Below are 22,329 nucleotides of genomic sequence, written 5' to 3'. Positions count from 1 at the left end.
TATTGTACTCAAAAAAAACAGACATATAGGTCCATTGAACAGAATAGACAGCCTTAAACTAAACCCATACTTATATGGTCAATTAATCTTCAACAATGAAGTCCAGAATATACAGTGGGAAAAAGACAGTGTCTTCAACACTGGTGTTGGAAAACTGACAGCTTCATGCAAAAGAATCAAACAGGACTGCTTTCTCACACATATACAAAGTTGAAATCAATATGGATAAAAAACTTGCATTTAATACCTGAAACACTAAAACTGCTAGTAGAAAAACATAGGGAGTATAGTCTGTGACATCCTTCTTTTTTTTTTTTTAAAGGAATTTTGCCTTTAAAAAAATATATTTATTTATTTATTTATTTATTTATTTATTTATTTATTTATTTATATATGGCTGTGTTGGCTCTTCATTTTTGTGCAAAGGCTTTCTATAGTTGCAGCAAGTGGGGGCCACTCCTCATTGTGGTGTGCGGGCCTCTCACTATCGCGGCCTCTCTTGTTGTGGAGCACAGGCTCCAGATGCACAGGCTCAGTAATTGTGGCTTATGGGGCTAGTTGCTCTGTAGCATGTGGGATCTTCCCAGACCACCACTCGAACCCCTGTCCCCTGCATTGGCAGGCAGATTCTCAACCACCGCACCACCAGGGAAGCCCTGTGACATCCTTCTTAACAATATATTTATGGATCTGTCTCCTCATACAAGTGAAACAAAAGCAAAAATAATCAAATGCGACTAAGACAAAATAAAAAGCTTTTCCACAGTGAAGGAAACTATCAACAAAACAGAAAAACGCCTTCTAACTGCGAGAAAATATTTGCAATAGGGGGTCAATGTCCAACATACTCGAAGAACTTATACAACTCAACATCAACAAAAATCAAGTACTCTGATTAAAAAATGGGCAGAGGATCTGAGTAGATATTTTTCCAAAGAAGACAGCCAATAGGCATATGAAAAGATACTTAGCATCACTAACCATCATGGAAATGCAAATCAAAACCACAATAAGGCACCACCTCACACCTGGCATAATGGGTATCATCAAAAAGACAACAAATTACAAGTGTTGGTGAGGAGGTGGAGAAAAGAGCGCTCATGCACAGTTGGTGGGTATGTAATTGGTACAGCCACTATGGAAAACATTATTTCACAAAATTAAAACTAGGACTGCCAGGTAATCCAGCAAATTCACCTCTGGGTGTTTACCTGAAGAAAAGAAAAACACTAATTTGAAAAGATAGGTACACTCCAATGTTCATTGCTGCATTATTTACAATGGCTAATGCACAGAATAAACCTAACTATTCATCAACATATTAATGGATAAAGAAGATGAAGAATATATATTTTATATGTATAAAATTTATATAATAGAATATTACTTAGACACAAAAAAAACTGAAAGACTTTGTGACAATATGTATAAATCTAGAGGGTTTTGTGCCAAGTGAATTAAATCAGACAGAGAAAGACAAATACAATATAACCTTACTTATATGTGAATTCTAAAATATAAAACAAACAAATGAAAAGAAATAAAAGCATTCATAGATACAGAGAACAAACAGGAAGTTGCCAGTGGTAAGGGATGTGAAATATGGGAAGGGGATTAAGAGGTGCAAACCTCCAGTTATAAAATAAATAAGCCATGGGGATGCAATATATAGGAATATGGTCAATAATATTATAATAACTTTGTATGGGGACAGATGATTACTAGACTTATCATGCTGATCATTTTATAATGTATGCAAATATCCAATCATTATGTAGTACAGCTGAAACTAATGTAATATTGTATGTCAATAATATTTCAATTAGAATTATCAGTAATACTGTATCAGTATGGTTCATCAGTTGTATCAAGTGGTAAGTCCCTGTATTACCATTTCAATAATTCCATACATCTAAAACTATTCTAAGAATTAAAGCCTTTTTAAAAATGAATTACTAAAATTGAAATATAAAAAAGAGTTACATATGTTAAGAAACCATTTATAAAATTTTAGATTTCATAGACAAAACTAATCTGCCAAATTGCTATAAAAACTTCTAAAATTTTACCCTGGATTTCTGTAGTTATCTTGCACAGGTATGGCAACAAACAGTTTGAGGACGAGCAGCATTTCATGGACCACACAATTAGTTCCTTATCCCTATAGTTGCTGAATGGTATCACTTTCCTGAGTACTTGCAAGAAATGCCCAGTGGGTTTTCTGTCCTGTGTCCTGGAAACATGCTCTGGCCTCAGTCGGGACTAGAGTTGGGAAGGCTTAATATCCTGTGGGGTCTCTACTCATATTTTTTGAATAAATAAAAAAAGTGAATAAATGATGATTTATTTGAAAAGAACCACTTACATGAGTGAAGACGGTTGAAATTTTCATTGAACCTAAATATTTTTAGACCATTATACTACTCACTACCTCATTTCCGACACATTCTCAGCCTCATATCTTGTGTAAAAATATTTGGCCAATTGCCCCATCTGAAATGGGGATGTCACCTTGGTCAAAATCTTCTATGTGGGCCAAGAGCCACTCAGCATTGCTACATAGGTATATTTGCCAGATAAAATAGAGGACTCCTAGCTAAATTTGAATTTCAGATAAGCCACAAATAGTTTCTTGGTATTAGTGTATATCAAATATTACATCTTTGCTCAACTTGACAGATATTGCATATTTGCCAAATCTGGTGATACTACATATGGAGGTTTTCATTCTTAAATAAATAGATCAGATGAATTGACAGTGTCTACTTTCCTTAATTGACATTTAGCAAGTTTCCTATACCCTTTTAAGATAGGCAATCTTTCTTCAAAGAGAGAATCACCCATTACATCTGAAACTAGGTAAAAGTGTATCTTTTCCTTTCCGTAAGGAATTTTTTCTATTATTATCTGTCAGAGTTAGGAAGTATTTTCCCTTTATTCTCTACAAGCCTGTATATAATATTTAAAATATGTGTTTTGGGGTAGTTTGGTAGGACTCTTCCAAAAACACTCTAGACCTAAACTTTTCTTTGTAAGAATGTATTTTTAATATAGATTAATTTTTTAAGATAGATATAGTAGATTTTAAGATTTTCTTGATTTCCTCTAGAAGAATTCAGAATTTTTCAACCTAGATATTGAAAGAAAAAAAAAAAAAAGCTCGTTTAGGGATGGCACGATTAAAAAAAAACAATAATGACAATGATTCCAGGCACTCTGTATTAAATCCAGGATCTCGGCAGTAGTGGTGCTCCATAGTTCCTTGATTGTGTTCCACTTTTATTACAGCTTTATTGAGGAATAGTTGGTAAATACAGATATCTGTACATAATGTATATAACTTGGATAATTTGGACATATGTATACATATGTGTTACCATCATTGCAAACAAGGTAGTAAATATATCCATCACCTTTGAAAGTTTCCTTGTGTCCCGCTTCTTGGTTTGTTTCTTTGTTTCTGTGGTAACAACACTTAACATGAGAACTACACTCCTAATAGTTTCTTTTTTTTTAGACAGTTTTTTAAGTGCACAATATCTTATTGCTAACTATAGCCACTGTGTTGTACCACAGATTCCGTAAGCTTTTTCTATATCTATTGATGATTGTGTGCTATTTACCCTTTATTCTATTAATGTGATGTACACTGTTGATTGATTTGCATATGTTGAACCACACTTGCATCCGAGGAATAAGAACCACTTGTTCAGGGTGTATTATACATTCAATGTTCTGTTGAATTCGAGTTGCTAATACTTTGTTGAGGATATTTTCAACCATGTATATCAAGAATATTGACCTGAAGAGTTCCTTATTTATGGTGTCTTTATCTGAACATATTTCAGAATGGTTACTTATCTCTTCACTATAAGAATCTGGTGGGTTCTCAGAAAGAAAAAGCCATGAGAGAGTGGAGACTCCCTAGACAGGGGCCTCCAGGAGTCTCTCACTCATAAAGCCAATCCACACTCAGCATCCAACAAGTTGTCCAAATTGCAATTTCATGTTTCTAAAAGTTTATAGATCTAGCAGTTCTGATCCAAGTAAGCAGAAATGAGAAGGTATCTATGTAATGGGGTGCCTCGGCAGATTGCCCAAGAAAAGGAGATTACCCCAGGAAAAGTTGTTGGTGCTAAAATTATTCAGATTTTTTCCTGTTTTAATAAAGAGAGTGACAACTGCCAATGATCTGCATGTCAGTCCAAGTAATTTATTCTTGACTATATTTTATAGAAGTCATGATCCAAGGTGGATCTCACATTAAAGAAAAGGAATAGATCCTTCATGATCCTTCACAGCAAATGATTTCAGAAGTGCATTCTATAATAAATAGCATGGGACCACACGAAGGCTGCTTGTGTCATACCATCAGGAGGAATGGGCAGTATAGTGTGTGGGGAAGCAATGCCTTTGTATAACACAACCCAATTCCTAAGGGAACAGGACCTACATACTCATCACAAATACACTGGTGGGAATGTACATTCAGTCATTTTCCAAGGAAATTGGATGAAACTTGACAGAGGCCACCCCTAGATTCTTCCCATACAAACTTCTTCCTCAGAGCCTTGTTATAAGACAAGAGCACAGAAGCAGGTAAGTTTGGAATAAGATATTTATTACTGTTCTACAAGACCTCAGGCCATGCTATGCATACACACACACACACACACACACACACACACACAATGCCTGAAATGAGGCTGAGAGACAGGGAAGGCCAGAATGAGGGGGTCAGGTTGGGGGTGTGGGGAGGATTCCCCTTTCCGGGATAGGTCTTCACTCTTGGTTCCAAGTCCATGATGAGCTGCACACCAGACTCAGGCTAGTGACTTCCCATCTGACTTAGCCCTTGAACTTGCAGACATAGGGTAAGTTCACAGAACAGTTATAATCTCTCCACTTCAGAAAGTCTGAAGAGACAGAAGAGCTCAAGTGAATGAGGCTGGTGAGAAACCAATGGGGACACATCCCAGCTTCTGGCCTAGGACTCAAACGCTCTCCCTCAAATTCACCAGGGTCCCACTCCAGGGGAAAGAGAGAGAAAGAAAGGAGAGGTGAGAGGGGATGGGAACAGATGAGCAGTTCCATCCCAGGGGGATTCTCTGAAGACCAGACCCAGAAATAGGGGATGAGGGGATGGAAAAGGCTGGAAAGAAGTGACCTCCTCTGTTTCCTACCTGAGCTTCTGGACAGGCTCCCACAATAGCCAGGGGATGAGCTGGTGGAGGGATCTGTCTCCCAGGCAACGTAATTGAGCACATCAGTGCTACTCCACTCCCATCCACTGCCATTGGGCTCAGAGCCCTATAGAGCAGAGGATGGAGTCAGGTGAAGTGGAAAGGCCTTTAGAGGTCTCCTGGCACGATTCCCTCAGCTGGAACACCTGCTACCCTCCCCAGCATCATGGAATTAGTTCTGCTCTACCAGGTGAGGCCCAACAGCTCTCCTCTGGGAAACAATCCCTAACTCTTTGCTTCTATTGGCAAATTCAAAAGTCAATAATCACAAAGACGAATAGAAGCCCTCAGAGTAACTTGACACTGTGTGAACTACATTTGGTGGTGCATTTGTGATTACCCTCTGAACCTCCAAGACAACATATGTTTTATAAGGGAAAAATGCATCAATCCTAAATACTCATTTAGCACTTGCTAAGGGCAGCATGTACAGACTCAGGGATGCACAGCAAACTGAATCAAGACGTGGTGTGTGAACTGTGTAAAAGCTTGACAAGAGGCAGATTAACCTTAGCTGGAGACTGGAGACCTGCACAGAACTCAGCTCTGCAGCTGGTCTCAAGGCCCTCCATTCTCCAATTACCCCCTTGACCTCCAAGCTCTAGGGATCTCTACGTTATTTCCTAGGCAGGCACAGGGGACAGCGAGCAGGCCTGGGTGGCCATAGCATCCTGGGAGGTAACAGACTAGAGAGGATGTAAGTGTACCTCTGTGGGGTCATGGAGCCCAATCCAGACGTCTGAGACAGTTTTCAAGTTGTTCTTGACCAGGGCGGCCACGAAGGATCCCTCAGCCCCACTGAGCACAGACACAAGTTCTCCTGAGGATCTCTTCTGGCAAGCCATCTGTGTGGAGAAGGGAGAGACTGGGGAGGAGCTTGAGACCCTCACTGAGGGAAGGGCAGGGACAAGGTAGGTGAGAAGGGGTTGTGTTTGCAAAAGATGAGGTGCTCATTCCCACCCTCAAGAAACTCTAGAGAATGGAACTCCCAGCCCCCAAACCCTGTCTCTAATTTGCTTCTCCTTACCAGCCCGAACTGCAAATCCCAGCACTCACGTTTGCATTCATCCAGGTTTTAGGTGTTGTAAACAAGGCATAGCAGTAGGACGCATAGGCCATGGAGCCTCTCGGACAGCTGATCCGTGCAGAGGGCAGTTTCTTCTGGGAATCTTCCCCTGGCGAGGAAGAAATAAAGGAGAGGGATGGGGCAAAATAGAGAGAGGGGATTGGAGTGGGGAGGTGACCTTGAGGAATATCTGTGGTGCCACAGCTTGAGGCAGTGACACCAAACTCCTGACTGCCTGTCACCAGTGTCAATATTTCCAGGAGTTTTTCTTAATCATAAAGTAGACCTAGTAATTGGGAGATGGTCTGTTTTCTTTTTATTCATCTGCCTTATTCAAAAGTCCAAGCCTTCTCCTCGTCTTGGCTGACTGTTTCTACACTGGATCCTCCAGTCATTCTCCTTCTACTCATCTCATTACTGACACTCTATGCTTTCCCTCCTTAATATACCCACATAAATTAGACTCTACTGAAAATTGAGAATCATCTCATCCCACTGTTACTGGACCACTGTGGTACCTCCCACCACTAGTCACCCAGAAGGAAGGGTGATGATGCAGGAATTGCAGGCAGTGTTGTTGTGTGGGGATGTACCATTACCACGGGAGGCACACAGGAGCTTTCCTCCTCTTCTTGGCCCTGAGCAAACACTGGGAACCCAGTGCTAGAGGCAGAAAAGTCTCACCTTGGACTTGAGACAGGAGCATCAGGCAGGAGAGCAGCATCCAGGACAGGCTGGGGGCGCCCATGGAAGACATCATTTTGTCTGTGATGTGCGGAGACAACCAGAGAACTAAAAAAAGGGTGGTCAGAGAGAGACTATGAGAAACCCCCTGTTGTACCTCTTGTCTTTTCCTCTGTCTAGTTCTTTAGGAATAAATCCATCTTGATGGCTTCCATCCCCTTCCATAGTTCTGGAAAGAATCTGAAAATCTATATATCCTACTACACCTGGGGCCTCCCAGGACTGCCTTTGCCTGCTCTCAGAGCTCCTGCATTCTCTGAGGACAGGGATCCTTGTATACCTTCCCTGAAATATGTGAGGTGAAACCCCTGTCAGGGGTGTCATCTTGTCTCAGCACCTACTTACTTCTCTTGCAAGGGATCTGCACTGGTTTGTCGGGGCAGAAAAGACTGGGTTTTTATAAGAGGATTTGAGGGAGGGGCACTGAAATGAATAGCAGGATCGGGGAGCCAGGACAGGGGTCATGGGAAGGGCCTGGCTTTGGTTCAAGGAGATTCCCGCCATGGGGAGGAGTCTCTTCCCAGCAAAGCCTGGGAATTGCCACAGATATTGCCTGTTTCTCATTAACAGGTCAGCCCTTTTTCCAGGAACAGGTGAAGTTTATTCTTTCCCCAACTCTTCCCTGATAGGCAACTGTGGCACAAAATGTGGTATTAACTTTTAAGGGGCACATCTACTGGAGTATTTCTTCTGGTTGATGTCTCAAGTGCTCACTCCTGTAGGCATACACATGTATTTCTTTTAAATTGTTCAGTAGAATTAAATAAATGTTGGATGATAAGTGGAGGTGAGTATGGGGATGACAAGTGTCACAGATAAGTGAGGTCAGAGAAGGAAATGAAAGTAAGAGGAGACGGTGGTTCAGTGTTGCCTCTTCTACATGGTAGCTAGGTTTAAAGCAACTTCATAATCATCTCACAACTCAATAGATGAGCCAAAATCTTAAGGAAAATGAAATGTGGAAACTTGCCTTGCTGATCTTCTGAGAGATGGAACTTCCTTGATGGGTAATAATAATGTGATATAATAAGAGGCAATGGAGGAATTTCAAGCCTAGGAGGACTAGAGTCAAATGATGCAGAATCAAAGGAAGAATGAGAGAGGGTTAAGCAAGGGTAAGAGCAAGAGATGGATGAAATTGTAGACCTGATCCTACATTGCATGTAAGTTAGATCTCTACTTCATCAAGGTGCTCACTCCCCTGGGCTACTGACAACTGCCTCGCAAACTGTCATTTAGCTGTAGAAGAAGGGTCACTTATTTTTGCATTCTACTTGGAAGGGTGATCAGCTTCATGTGGGGATACTGAGAAAAATTCCTTAGTCATGTTTACTTCTGAGTTGGCAATTTTGGCAAGGATGAGGTACATGCTAAGTGGCTCAGGTTTATTTTGGTCAGTCTGGGAATACGTTAAGCTGGAATTCTCTGCAGACCCTGACTCTCAAGTGGTTTTTATAGGCCAGTTTGTGTGAGATGCAGTCAATGCAACTGAGCTTGTAATTGATTCATGTCCTCAGAATCCAAAAGTCAGTAGAACACACAAATAATCTAACAGGCAGGATAGGACAACCAACAGATTCTTTTGTTACAAAGGAAAAAGAACTTACTTCACGAAAAATATTTAAATGCAAAGCCATAACTATATTTAGAGCTCAGTGGAAATTCAAGTGTGAAAAACCAATATTTCATGGAAATATAGATAGCATGAGTTGAGAAGTAATCTTGCTACAGTAAAACAATTATTTGAGAAAAAGTAAATAATAGCAATCAGAAACACAGAATGGCCCATGCTTCTTGAATTCCTGAGAAACACAGTGTTGTGGGAAAAGATACCATTTAGATTAAAAGACTCTGAAAAGATATAACAATCTATCCTAGTGAGTCAATTGTAATAAGGTCTTGATTAATAAAGTATGCCTTTGGAGGACAATTGTGAAATATGAACTCATTTTTGATAATGACAGAATTTTCACATTTCTTTCTTGTGGTAAAACTGTCATAGTTAAATTGACAAGCATCCTGCCCTCCAACACCTTAAGGTGGGTAACTGAAACTTCCATCTGTCTCTTCGCTCTAAATATGGGTGTGTCTTGCAAAGGAATATAAGAGCTCACCCAAGGCTCTGGGCTGTGTCAGTGACCATGTTCCCCAATCCTGGGAAAACTAAATGAGTGAAGGCAGTTCTGTAGCATTTCATCCCAATTTGATGAATGAAGGCAATGGCAGCAGCCCCAGCCTGATCCATAGTCAATAAGTGCACTGCTCCTTTCTTCTTCCTCTCTCAGAGCAAAACCACGTATTCATTAGCCATTGTCTTTAAAGTCACTCACATTGGTGGAGAGGGCTGGATTCATGGGGTAGAAGGAATGAGAAGAGGGCATTGCTGAATTTTTGACCTATTTTTCAAAAATTGACTTTTTTTGTGTGTGTGTGGTACGTGGCCTCTCACTGTTGTGGTCTCTCCCATTGCGGAGCACAGGCTCCGGATGTGCAGGTTCAGTGGCCATGTCTCATGGGCCCAGCCGCTCTGCGACATGTGGGATCTTCCCAGACCGGGGCACGAACCCACGTCTCCTGCATCAGCAGGCGGACTCTCCACCACTGCGTCACCAAGGAAGCGCACATATTTTTCCTAAGCTAAGAAAAGAGGAAAAAATACCAAACTACTATCAATTCGTCTACTTGTAACTAAATTAAAAGTGATAACATTCCCTAGGGGAGGGTCACTCTCATGGGAGAGCCGGAAGACAGAAAGGGAGACACGTAAACATTGTCCCCTCTAGGGAAGTGTCCTTTGTGCCATTTTTCTATCAAAAGTTCCGAAAAGACAGAAACGAAAAATCAAACACAAAATGTAAACAATCTTTCCCCCTAAGAACCACAAGATGGACTCAATGGTTTAATAAGAAAAAATAACATTCCCTTAAGGAAATAAGGTCCTTTTCCGTATCTCTCAGCACTGTGTTGCCAGGAGGGCTGAATGACTTGAGCATGAGGGAAAACTCTTGGCTTTCAGCTTCAAGAGGATTTAAGTTCTCAAGCAGATGGGATTTTGATCACATCAACAGGTTGATGTGGGAAGCCTTGGGGTCTTTCCAGGGTTGGTCTGATTTTGTAACTCACCGATTTATGACCTTTACCATCCTTTGTACAGCTTTAGCTCAACAATGGGTATAAAGTGGAAAAGGAAATGGACTGGAAGTTGGTAAACTGGATTTTAATTTCTGCTATACCTCTTCTTAGCTATGTGTCTATGCTGCCCCTCGTTTTTTAAGAGAGACAGCCTATTAATGCCCTTTCCAGCCCAGGAAGGTGATTTGCAAATACTGGCAGTTATTGAAAACACTTCCCCCTATCTATGTTTTTCTACCTTTAGCTTTATTAATACTTATTCCTATTTTCCACTAGTCCCCAAATCTTTGCTGTGAGCTAAACCCTTGAACTCTCTTCCTGGTATCTGTTTTACGTGATTTCCCATTGGGATTAAATGATCTATAATGACACTTAGCTCTAACACTCTATAATACATGACATAAAGCAAAAAGTGTTTGGCAAAGCATTTATCATTAACATTCTGAGTTACAGATCCAGGAAGTATTTAACTGGGTAATTATTCGTCTAGTACCATCAGACTATACCACAAATGACCCTACACTTATTTGCTCAGTTAAGCAGAATTAGTAGTCCACCAGAAGTCTTTAAGCAGTATTTGGAGAACCATGCCTTTTGGTTTCAGATGTGACTCCTGCGGTCCCAGAGCCAGATTTCAGTGGATGTGCGCCTGTGGATCTGCGCTGGTAGCTTTGTGAGCACAAGCCCTGAGGCACACCCAGGATGATTGCCTGCATTCCCGTGGTTGAGGCTGGGCCAAGGGCAATGCCATCAACAGTCTTTTGTGAGGCCACACCAAGGGTGACAGGTGACACCACAGACCACACTTCCTGGTGGACAGCTCCTGCAGAGGAATACTAAGTGACTCCTCTCCCAGCAGGAGTGCTCCAGTCCTGCCTACCTCACACTAAAGCTTGGAAATGGATATGGGGGTTTCTATCCAACAACTGGGGAGCAGACCATGTCCCAACAGGGCTGTGACAACCACAGAGCAAAGAGGAGACCTGCTCAATGTCAAGTGCAGGCTCTGGTCACCACAACCACAATCACACCCCTTATCTAGGCAATCTGCCCAGCACACACTGAGGAAAGGTATGGAGGCATCCATCTAAAACAAACAACCCTTGCACCAAAAATATGAGACTCATGCAGGCTACACAGGGATGCTCCCACTTAACATTAGCCCTTCAAGACCACAGAGAGTCAGAGAAATATAAGTAAATATAAGTAAAATGAAGAAGGAGAGGAACCACTCTCAATTAGAAGAACAAGAGAAGTCCTGAAAGAACAAACAGTGAACGGGACCTTTCCATTCTACTAGATCTTGAGTTCACGAAGGAGGTAATAAAAACACTAAAGGAATTAAGAAAAGCAATCAGTATAAAGGGAGACCACTGTAAAAAGGAACTAGAAACTTAAAGATGAACCACTTAAAATTAGGAAACTCACTTGCCAAGACCAAGCTGAGCTAAAGGCATAATTAGAAAAATAAATAATGCGAGAATGAATGAGTGACCTGGAAAATAGAATAACGGAAATCACCGAATCACAACAGCAGACAAATAGACAAATGAAAGAAAAAAAAAAAAAAAAAGAATGAAAGCCGTATATGAGACCTATGATATAATGTAAAGCACGCCAATCTATGCATAATAGGGATCCCAAAAGGAGAAGAATGAGAAAAGGGGATTGATAATATATTTGAAGAAAGTATGGATGAAAAATTCCCAAAGCTAGAAAAGCAAACAGATATCCAGGTACAGGATGCACAGAGGGTCCTAAACAATATGAACATAATAGATCTACATCAAAACATATTCTACTTAAAATGACAAAATTTAAAGATAAAGAGAGGATTCTAAAGGCAGCAGAGAAAAATAAATAATTAATTATAAGGGAACCCACATAAGGCTATCAATTCATTTCTCTACAAAAACGTTGTAGGCAAGAAGAAAGTGGCAAGATGTACTTGAAATCCAGAAAGGGAAAACCTGAAACCTAGGATACTCTACCATAAAGAAAATTTTTCAGTATAGGAGAGATAAACGATTTCTCAGAAAAGCAAAAACTAAAATAATACAGCAATACTAAACTAAATATTCCTAAAAGAAATATTGAGAGGTCTTTATAAAAAAGAAGTAGGAATCTAGGGGAAAGAGAATATCAAAATTGTAAAGTAAATCACTTAATTAAGCCAGTACATAGATTTAAAAAAAATAAGAAAAAATTTGTGAAAATAATGATAACAACAATGAACCGCAAAAGGATAAACATGAAGATGTGAAAGAGGACATCCAAATCATAAAATGGTGTGTGGGGGAAGAAAATGTAGATTATTTTTAAAGAATATTTTTGAGTCTATATGACTACAAGTCTAAAGCAAGTAGACATAGTAATGGGTTAATACACTTGAAAAACAGGTAACCACAAATCAAAAACATACAATAGGTTCACAAAAACAAAAAAGAAAAAAGAAGAGAACATACATATAATACAAAATAAAAGCATCAATTCACAAAATGAGAAACAAAAAGAAAAGGAAAGGACCAAAGAAGAAATACAAAATCAACTGGAAGACAAGGTTTAAAATGGCAATAAAATCATACTTAACAATAATTAACTTAAATGTCAATGGACTAAATGCTCCAATCAAAAGACATAGAGTGGCAGGTTGGCTAATAAAACAAGAACCTACAGTTTGCTATCTACAAGACAACCACTTTAGGGCAAATGATACATATAGATTGAAACTGAAGTGGTGGGAAAAAATTCATGCAAATGGAAATGACAAGAAAGCAGGGGTAGCAATACTCCTAACAGACAAAATAGACTTTAATAAAAAGACCATAAAGAAAGACAAAGAAGGACACTATATAATGATAGAAGGATCAATACAAGAAGAGGATATTACATTTGTTAACATATGTGCACCCAATATAGGAGCACCTAAGTACATAAAATAACTACTAACAGATGTAAAGGGAGAAATTGATGGGAATACCATGATAGTCGAAGAATTTAACACCCCACTCACACTGATGGACAGACCTTCCAGATGGAAAATCAATAAGGAAACAGAGATCCTAAATGACAAAAACAGAACAGTTAGACTTATCTTTTCAGGATATTAAATCCAAACCCACACAGTATACACATTCTTTTCAGGTGCACATGGAACATTCTCTAGGATAGACCACACACTAGGAAACAAAACAATCATCAGCAAATTTAAGAAGTTAGAAATTATTTCAAGCCTCTTTTTTGATCACAACAGCATGAAAATAGAAATCAAGCACATAAAGAGAAATGAGGAAAAAAATGATTACATGGAGACTAAACAACATGCTACTAGGATACAAATGGCTCAACTATGATGTCAAAGAGGAAATTAAAAAATAGCTTGAGACAAATGACAACGAAAACACAGTCATACCAAATCTATGGGATGCAGATGAAGCAGTTGTTAAAGGGAGGTTCCTAGCGCTACAGGCTTTCCTCAAAAAACAAGAAAAATCTCAAATAAACAACCTACCCTACCATCTAAAAGAATTAGAAAAAGAAGAACAAAAAAAGCCTAAATTCAGCAGAAGGAAGAAAATAATAAGATTAGAGATGAAATAAATATAATAGAGACAAAAAAAAGGAAAAAAATCAATAAAACCAAGAGTAGCTTCTTTGAAAGGGTAAACAAAATTAACAAATCTTGGCCCAGTCTCACCATGAAGAAAAGAGAGAGGATCTAAATTAACAAAATAAGAGACAAAAGAGGAGAAGTAACAACCTACACCTTATAAATTAAAAAAAAGAGAGAATCGCCCACCCTGATACCAAAACCAGACAAAGACACTACCAAGAAAGGAAACTACAAGCCAATATCCTTCATGAATATACATGCAAAACTTCTCAACAAAATATTAGCAAACCAAATCCAAGAACACATAAAAAAGATCATATACCATGATCAAGTTGAATTCATCCCAGGGTCACAAGGATGTTTCAATATAGGCAAGTCAATCAATGTGATACACAATATCAAGCAAAGAGGGGCCAAGTAACACATGATTGCTTCAATAGATGCAGAAAAAGCATGTGACAAAATTCAGAATCCCTATGGAATCTAAAAAAAAAAAAAAGCCCCATGTTTCTGAAGAATCTAGGGACAGGACAGGAATAAAGACACAGACATAGAGAATGGACTTGAGGATATGGGGAAGGGGAAGGGTAAGCTGGGACGAAGTGAGAGAGTGGCATTGACATATATGCACTACCAAATGTAAAACAGATAGCTACTGGGAAGCAGCCATATAGCACAGGGAGATCAGCTCCATGCTTTGTGACCACCTAGAGGGGTGGGATAGGGAGGGTGGAAGGGAGATGCAAGAGGGAGGAGATATGGGGATATATGTATACGTATAGCTGATTCACTTTGTTATACAGCAGAAACGAACACAACATTGTAAGTCAGTTATACTCCAATAAAAACGTTAAAAAATCTTATTCAGCATTCGCTTATGATAAAAAACTCTAAACAAAGTGTGTATAGAGGGAGCACATCTCAACATAATAAAAGCTATTTATGATAAACCCACAGCCAACATAATACTCAATGACGAGAAGTGGAAAGCTTTCCTTCTAAAATCTGGAAGAAGACAAGGATGACCACTCTTACCAATTCTATCCAGTATAGTATTGGAAGTACTAGAAACAGCAATTAGACAAGAAAAAATAAATAAAAGGTATCCAAATCGGAAGGGTAAAGGTAAAATTGTCATTAAATGCAGATGACATGATACTCTATATAGAAAACACAAAAGACTCCAGCCAAAAACTATTAGAACTGATAAATGAATTTGGCAAGGTAGAAGCATACATGATTAGCATACAGGACTGTGTTTCATTTCCTTACAATAACAATGAAATATCAGAAAGAATAAGAAAAGAAACAATTCCTTTTAATACACATCAAAAAAATACTTAGGAATAAATGTGACCAAGGAGGTGAAAGACTTGTACGCTGAGAACTATAAAACGTTGATAAAGGAAACTGAAGATGACTCAGAGTGGAAAGATATTCCATGCTCTTGGATTGGAAGAATTAATATTGTTACAATGACCATACTATCCAAAGCAATCTACAGATTTAATGGAATACCTGTAAAATTACCCATGACATTTTCCACAGAACTAGAACACATAACCTTAAAATTTGTATGGAACCACAAAATAACCAGAATTGCCAAAGCAATCCTGAGGAAAGAGAACAAAGCTGGAGGCATAACCCTCCACACTTCAGACAATACTACAAAGCTATAGCAATCAAAACAGTGTAGTACTGGCACAAAAATAGGCATATAGATCAAAGGATCAAAATAGAGAGCCCAGAAATATACCCACACACCTACAGTCAATTAATCTTCCACACAGGAAGCAAGAATGTACAATGGAGAAAAGACAGTCTCTTCAGCAAGTGGTGCTGGGAAAGCTGGACAGCCTCATGTAAATCAATGAAGTTAGAACACTCCCTCAAACCATACACAAAAGTAAACTCAAAATGGCTTAAAGCCTTAAATATAAGTTATGACACCAGAAAACTGCTAGAAGAGAACTTAGGTAAAACATTCTCTGACATGAATCTTAGCAATGTTTTCTTAGGTCGGTCTCACAAGGCAAAATAAATAAATAAATAAAAGCAAAAATAAACAAATTGGACCTAATCAAACTTATAATCTTTTGCACAACAAAGGATACCATCAACAAAATGAAAAAGCAACCTATGGACTAGGAAGACACATTTGCAAATGATGTGACCCACAAGGGCTTAATTTCCAAAATATATGAACAGCACAGTCAACTGAATAACAAAAACCAAACAAACCAATAAAAAATGGGCAGAAGATCTACATAGACATTTCTCCAAAGAAGACATTCAGATGGTCAATAGGCACGTGAAAAGAGGATCACCATCGCTAATTATTAGAGAAAAGCAAATCAATACTACAATGAAGTAGTGCCTCACACAGGTCAGAATGGCTGTCATTAAAGAGTTTATAAATAATAAATGCTGGAGAAGGTGTGGAGAAAAGGGAACCCTCCTACACTGTTGATAGGAATGTAAATTGGTGCAGCCACTATGTAGAACAATATAGAGGTCTTTAGAAAACTAAAAATAGAGTTACCATATGATCTAGCAATCCTACTCTTGGGCATCTGTCTGGAAAAGACAAAAACTCTAATATGAAAAGACACATGCACACCAATGTTCATAGCAACACTATTTACAATAGCCAACATGTAGAAGCAACCTAAGCATCCAAAAAGAGATGAATGAATAAGGAAGATGTCATATATATATATATATATATATATATATATATATACACACACACACACACACACATATTTATACATACACACACACACACACACATGCACAGCGGAATATTAATCATCCATAAAAAAGAATGAAATATTGCCATTTGTAACAACATGGATAGATCAAGAGATTATCATACCAAGTGAAGTAGGCAGAGAAAGACATATAATATATCATTTATATGTGGAATCTAACAAAAAATACAAATCAATTTATTTACAAAACAGAAACAGATTCACAGAAAACAGACTTTTGGTTACTAAAGGGGGTGGAGGGATAAATTAGGCATATGGGATTAATAGATATACACCACTATATGTAAGAATAGCTGTTGTCAAGTCAATCAACATTGTCTACTGTACCTACGGTCATACTTACGTTCCCGAGATACTGATCACAGAGGATCATTTGCTAAATTCATAGTTTTTATGGCTGACCAGTTTGTGTCCTCAACCACATCATAAATTTTCTTCCCCTGGCAAACTCTCATGAAGCTTTCCATCTAGAATTCTAGAACAGAACTACAAAAGCTGTTTCTAACTTTCCTCCCCCTGCTTCCATTCTACCCCACTGAACCCTCCATAATTTAGTGCTTTTCAGGCTGTCCAGAGCTGTTCTTCTCCTGAAACACTTGATAAAAAAGTCGCTCCCTGCTAGTAATTGTTAGCTCTTATTTTCTCTCTCTAGAAACTAGTCCACCTCAGTTTGGGTATAATAAAGTGGGGGTTCTCCAATTTGTGTATGATCCCCCAATGCATGAAACTTGTATGAGAAACTTTGTGTCATATACAATACCTGAGTTCTCTGCAATTTCCTCTTCCACAGTTCATACTCTATTGGGTCACTAATAGCTCAAAGGGGCCTTGACTGAGATAGGGCACAGGCTTCTTTTAGGTTGGCTTCTTTGCGTATAAGTTTAGGCTAGTCACATATAAGATGCTGCCATACATTATTACTCACTCAAACAAAAGGGGTTGTTTTTAGAAGGATATGGCCTTATATCAATGCACCCAACTTTAGGGCACAACCAAGTCTCACGAAGGCCTAGAAAAAGGAAGAAAAATGTCAGAAAGTGAAGATATGCTCTCCTTCATTTTCTTTCTTTAATTCACTGGGTTTGGGTCATTCTCTTTGATCCAGTCAGTTTCCTTGCCTTGGTAGTTGGCGATTCTTTGCTTACTAAGGTGGGACTGAGATTGCTGGTCCGGGTCTTCCTTTGACCTCCTCCGTTGAAGCTATTTTGTTACAACGCACGTCTACCCGGTGACACCACCAAACCACATTTGTCTACCCTTCCCAAGTAGTTTTTAGAGTGCACCACGGGGGGACCATTGCACCCCAGCTGCATAGGTCTGTGCTACAATTATGAGCATGCTTGGCACTTGCATTTATTTATGGATTTCTACTTCACGTCTAAGGCAAAATTTCCCCGAATCTCATTCATTCAAACACTCTTTCAAGAGCTAGTCCTAGATTTGTTTCACTTTGCTGTCTGCAAATATTTTGGAAATGCTTGTTCCATGGTTAAGTTCAGGAAACACTGTTATGCAAAGTTAAGCAAGTTTCTTTACTGCAGGGCTGTTCTCTGACTCTGTGTGCAAATGCACCAAAATGAAGGAAAGTAAAAGGTTTTGCAGCTCATCAGGCATTTGGTCATAGGTTTTTGTGGGCATGTTTGTGTATTCCTACTTGGGAGAAATACCTGTTAATAGATCACTACGTTAATTCAGTTTTATTAATCGTTGAAAGCACCGCTTTTCAAATCATGGCTTGCAACTTACTGGTGTCTGAAATTATTAAATCAAGTTAGTGGGTAATAACTAACATATTCTTTGTAAACACAAGGAGAATAGAATAGAAGACTCCACAGTATATTACATAAATCAAGTAAATAGTGTTTAGTGACATTTTAATTTTGATTTTCAGCATTCATACGAATGAAAAGTGTTGAAATATAACATATATTTCTTATTGTAAATAGCAGCCAAAATTTTGAAGATCGCCAGTCTTCCTCTGGGTGTGCGCTGGTATTTCAGCCAGGCATCTCTCCCATAAGATTTTGCCCCACGGATTTGCTGCCTTCTCTTATTTTATCAATACTTGGCAGACAAGAGCTACTGGTCTCATGGCAAAGGGGGATGATAGTGACTTACTTTCTCCTTTAATCTATCTCCTGAAGCCCAGTGTAGGATTTAATGCAGAGTAAACTAATATCTCGGCTTGCCACCAGCATCCAGTACGAAGTTTTCAAGTGGGAATTAGGCACTTGAAAGTATAGAACCCATTTGATTATAAATAAAAGCGAACTGTGTGTTTTCGTATATATCTGGTTATATACAACTGGGAAAAAAGGAAGACAAGGAATGACCACGACCTCCTGTGTCCCTGCTCTCTGAGCACTCATTCTTCTGCACGTGATCACGGGGCAGAGCCGTCTGACTACCCAGGTGTCCTCAAACCCTCTGACTCCGAGTGAGGGCCTATAGGTGTAGTGTAGAAAGCCTCCCAGTCCTTCTGATGTGTCCTGCTGGTGCCGTAGAAGAACCAGTGCCCTGGACCCTAGCTCTGGCTTTTGGAGTTTGGGTCTCAGTACCCTCATGTGTAGTGAGATTCTCTCTTAGCCCTGGGAAAATGCATTTGGTTGATGACCTTACCTAGATAGACTGCTGTGTTGAGAACTTTATCACACTGCCCCAGAGTATGTATAAAGTCATAAACACAGGGTGCGTAGATAACGTTTTTACCTCAAAGTTTTGCGGTTCTTCTAGGCAACATGAAGGAACTCTGTTGTTGCTGGTATGGCTTTGAGAGTCAGAGTGGGAAGGATAAACTGGTAAGTTTGGTTCCTGTGTGCATACTGGAAGAACCCTTTCATAATAAACTAGAGACTCTACAACAACAACATCAAAAACAACAAACAAAAGAAAAGAAAGCAAACAAACAAAAACCCACTATTCGAAAGAATAGGCTTTTAGGTAACTACGGGAGGATTAAACAAACTACCACTAGGGTGTGAGCTGGCTGAGCACACAGTTTAGTGCTGGGGAAAATTAGAAGCAGGAGCAAGCTGCTTCTAAATAGAGAGTGGGTTAGAGAAAGGCATCAGGAGAAAAAATAAAGTTTAATCTACTCCTGCATCCTCTAAGATTAAATGTCTGCCACAGTTGCACATCACAGGGGACAGAGGAAACACATCTTGCAAATGAAAATGCAGGGTTGTAATAACACAAGGGTCAGAACTGGGTAGCTGAGCTGTGTCCCTAAGCAAGTAGAGAGGAAGGCTTGCATGATGCAGAATGCTGTATACACAGGAGTGAATCAGAGAGACACCTGGGATTCGAGGGCTCCTAATCCTTCAGAAACGATGACTGATGTGAATGCTCAGGGAGAAATTTGTCTTTTTCCCCTCTTGGCTACTCAGAATGAGAGTGCGTCCTTTGTGTCGAGGGACACCCCTTGGTGTGGGTCATGGCGAGAGGCAGGGTCACAGCTCCCAGTACAGAAGCAAAGGTGACAGATATCCTCCACCTTCCAGTTGTCTGGAGGCTAGGATATCCTCCATTGTGATGGAGGTATGACAATGAGACGCCCAGCCAGGTGGTGGCACAAAGAGGAAGAAGCAATTAGAGATCATTCCCAGTGTGTATGGAGCTGGGGTCCCTGTAGTGCTGGCAGAGAGGGTTCAATGGTTGTGGCTCACAGGGAGCTTCACCATCAACTTGCTCTAACTACATGATTTTGCTTTTAGCCGCCAGACTTTCCTGGTTCCTTTCTTGCTGTCCGGACCTGGTGCTCGAGCCTCCCAGTGAAACTTTGATCCAATGAATAACTTTTATGTTTTGTTTGTTTTTACTTTTCAGCTATTTCAAGGTATATCTGAAGTGCAGTCAAGGGTACATATTTAAAGTGCATTTAAATATTGATGTCTTGACTTACAGATACACCCAATGACACCATCAAAATAACCCCTATAATAAATACAGCCATCACCATGAAGGTTTCCTCTCCCACCCCTACTTCTCACCCTCAACTTCTCCATTCCCCCGAATCCACGGTAACCACTGATCTGTTTTCAGGCACTATAGATAAGTTTAACTTGCATTTTCTTCAATGGTATATAAGTAGAATAATACATGGCATGCTTTCCTCCCTGGTTTCGTATACTAAGCAATTTTATTTCAAGATTCACTCATATTATTGTTTGTTTCAACACTTCATTTATTTTCATTGTTGAGTAAATTCTATTGTGTGGGTATGGCATAATTTAGTCTTCTATTGATAGACAGTTGGGTGATTTTCAGTTTTGTGTATTATAAATAGAGCTGCTGTGAATGTTAGTGTACAAATTTTTGTAGAGACAAATGCTTTCATCTATCCTGGGTACAGAGCTAGGAGTGGAATACCTGTGCTGCACAACAGGCATATCTCTAATGTTTTAAAACCTGCCACACATTTTCTGAAGTCATAATATTATCTACATCACCACCAGCAGTGTTTGAGAGTTCCAGATATTTAGCATTCTCAGTATGGTCAGGCTTTCTAATTTTAGCCATTCTTATAAGCACATAATTACTTCTCATTGTGATTTAATCTGCCTATCTTAATAATGAATGATGTTGAGAAAGTTTTCATGTGCTAATTTTTCATCTACATATCTTTTCGCGTAAATAATTGTTTAAATCTTTTGCCCATTTTGTACTGGGTTGTTTGTCTTATTATCAAGTCGTAAGAGTTCTTTATATATTCTAGATAAAATTACTTTGTGGATATATGTTTTTGAAATAGTTTCTCCCAGCTGGTAGCTTGGCTTTCATATTCTAAACAGGGTCTCAGGAAGAGCAAAAGCTTTTCATTTTATCAAGTACAACTTATCTATTTCTGTCCTTATGTAGTTGGTATTATTTTTTTCAATCTTTGCTTAACTTACAAGATTATCTCCTATATTTTCTTTTTCAATTATTATAATTTTATACTTTGTGTTTAGGTCTGAAATCCATTTTGAGTTCATTTTTGAATAAGATGTGAGTTTTGGTCAGACTTAATTTATTTTGTGTGTGGACATCAAATTGTTTCTCACACTATTTCTCAAAAGACTACCCATTGAATGACCTTTTTTTCCGTTGTTTTTTCCCTTAGCTTTATTGACATATATTTGACAAATAAAAATGTTATACATTTAAGATATACAACATGATGTTTTGATAAAATTGTAAGGAACCCAAGATAGAATGCAGATGAAAGCGAATGGACCTAACTTCCTTTACAATAAACAAAATAACCATAGTAGGAGGGTAGGGAAAATGAGCTGGTTTAAGTGGCTTTGGAAAATAATATTTTGGCCAGATACTTATACACACTAATGACAAAAAAGAACTGCACACACTGTACTCTAGTAGGTAAGTTTGTTTCTCACAAAGATCTAGAATAACAATCTGAAAATATTCTATATAAATACTGGAGTTGGGTAAGTACATAAGTAAATATACTGTAGGTAATCAGAGCCAGTTTTCTCTCTGTGGGAGAATGTAATTACAAATAAGATAAGGAGGAATTCTAGAGAGAACCTTGTAACTCTGGATTACAGTTGGAGTATTTCCTCCTTTAAAATGATAATATCCAGACGTAATTTTCTTTTATATTCTATTAGTATGGTGAATTATACTGATGGTTTTGAGTGATAAAACAACCCAGATTTCCGAGGTAAATAATCCTTGGTCATGGTTTATTCTTTAATATATTTCTTTATTCAATATATTAAAAATTTTGTAGGACATTTTATAGTTCTGTTCATG

General features: G+C 38.8%; 1 protein-coding gene across 1 annotated transcript in view; it reads right to left on the bottom strand.

Moving 5' to 3' along the window:
- Nucleotides 1-4,841: 4,841 nt before the first annotated feature.
- LOC115850767 (lithostathine-like) overlaps nt 4,842-22,329 on the bottom strand; it is a 43,396-nt gene continuing 25,908 nt past the window's right edge. Inside the window, exons 2-6 of the mRNA XM_060309520.1 lie at nt 6,994-7,101; nt 6,300-6,418; nt 5,951-6,088; nt 5,184-5,310; nt 4,842-4,916 (exon numbers count right to left, since the gene is read on the bottom strand). Of these exons, the coding sequence (XP_060165503.1) occupies nt 4,849-4,916; nt 5,184-5,310; nt 5,951-6,088; nt 6,300-6,418; nt 6,994-7,069 (528 nt within the window). The 5' untranslated portion in view covers nt 7,070-7,101 and the 3' untranslated portion in view covers nt 4,842-4,848. The remainder of the gene's footprint in view (nt 4,917-5,183; nt 5,311-5,950; nt 6,089-6,299; nt 6,419-6,993; nt 7,102-22,329) is intronic.

The sequence above is a fragment of the Globicephala melas genome, chromosome 12 (genome assembly GCF_963455315.2).
Source record: "Globicephala melas chromosome 12, mGloMel1.2, whole genome shotgun sequence".
Lineage (NCBI taxonomy): Eukaryota > Metazoa > Chordata > Mammalia > Artiodactyla > Delphinidae > Globicephala > Globicephala melas.
This window is presented reverse-complemented; position numbering and strand designations above follow the sequence as displayed.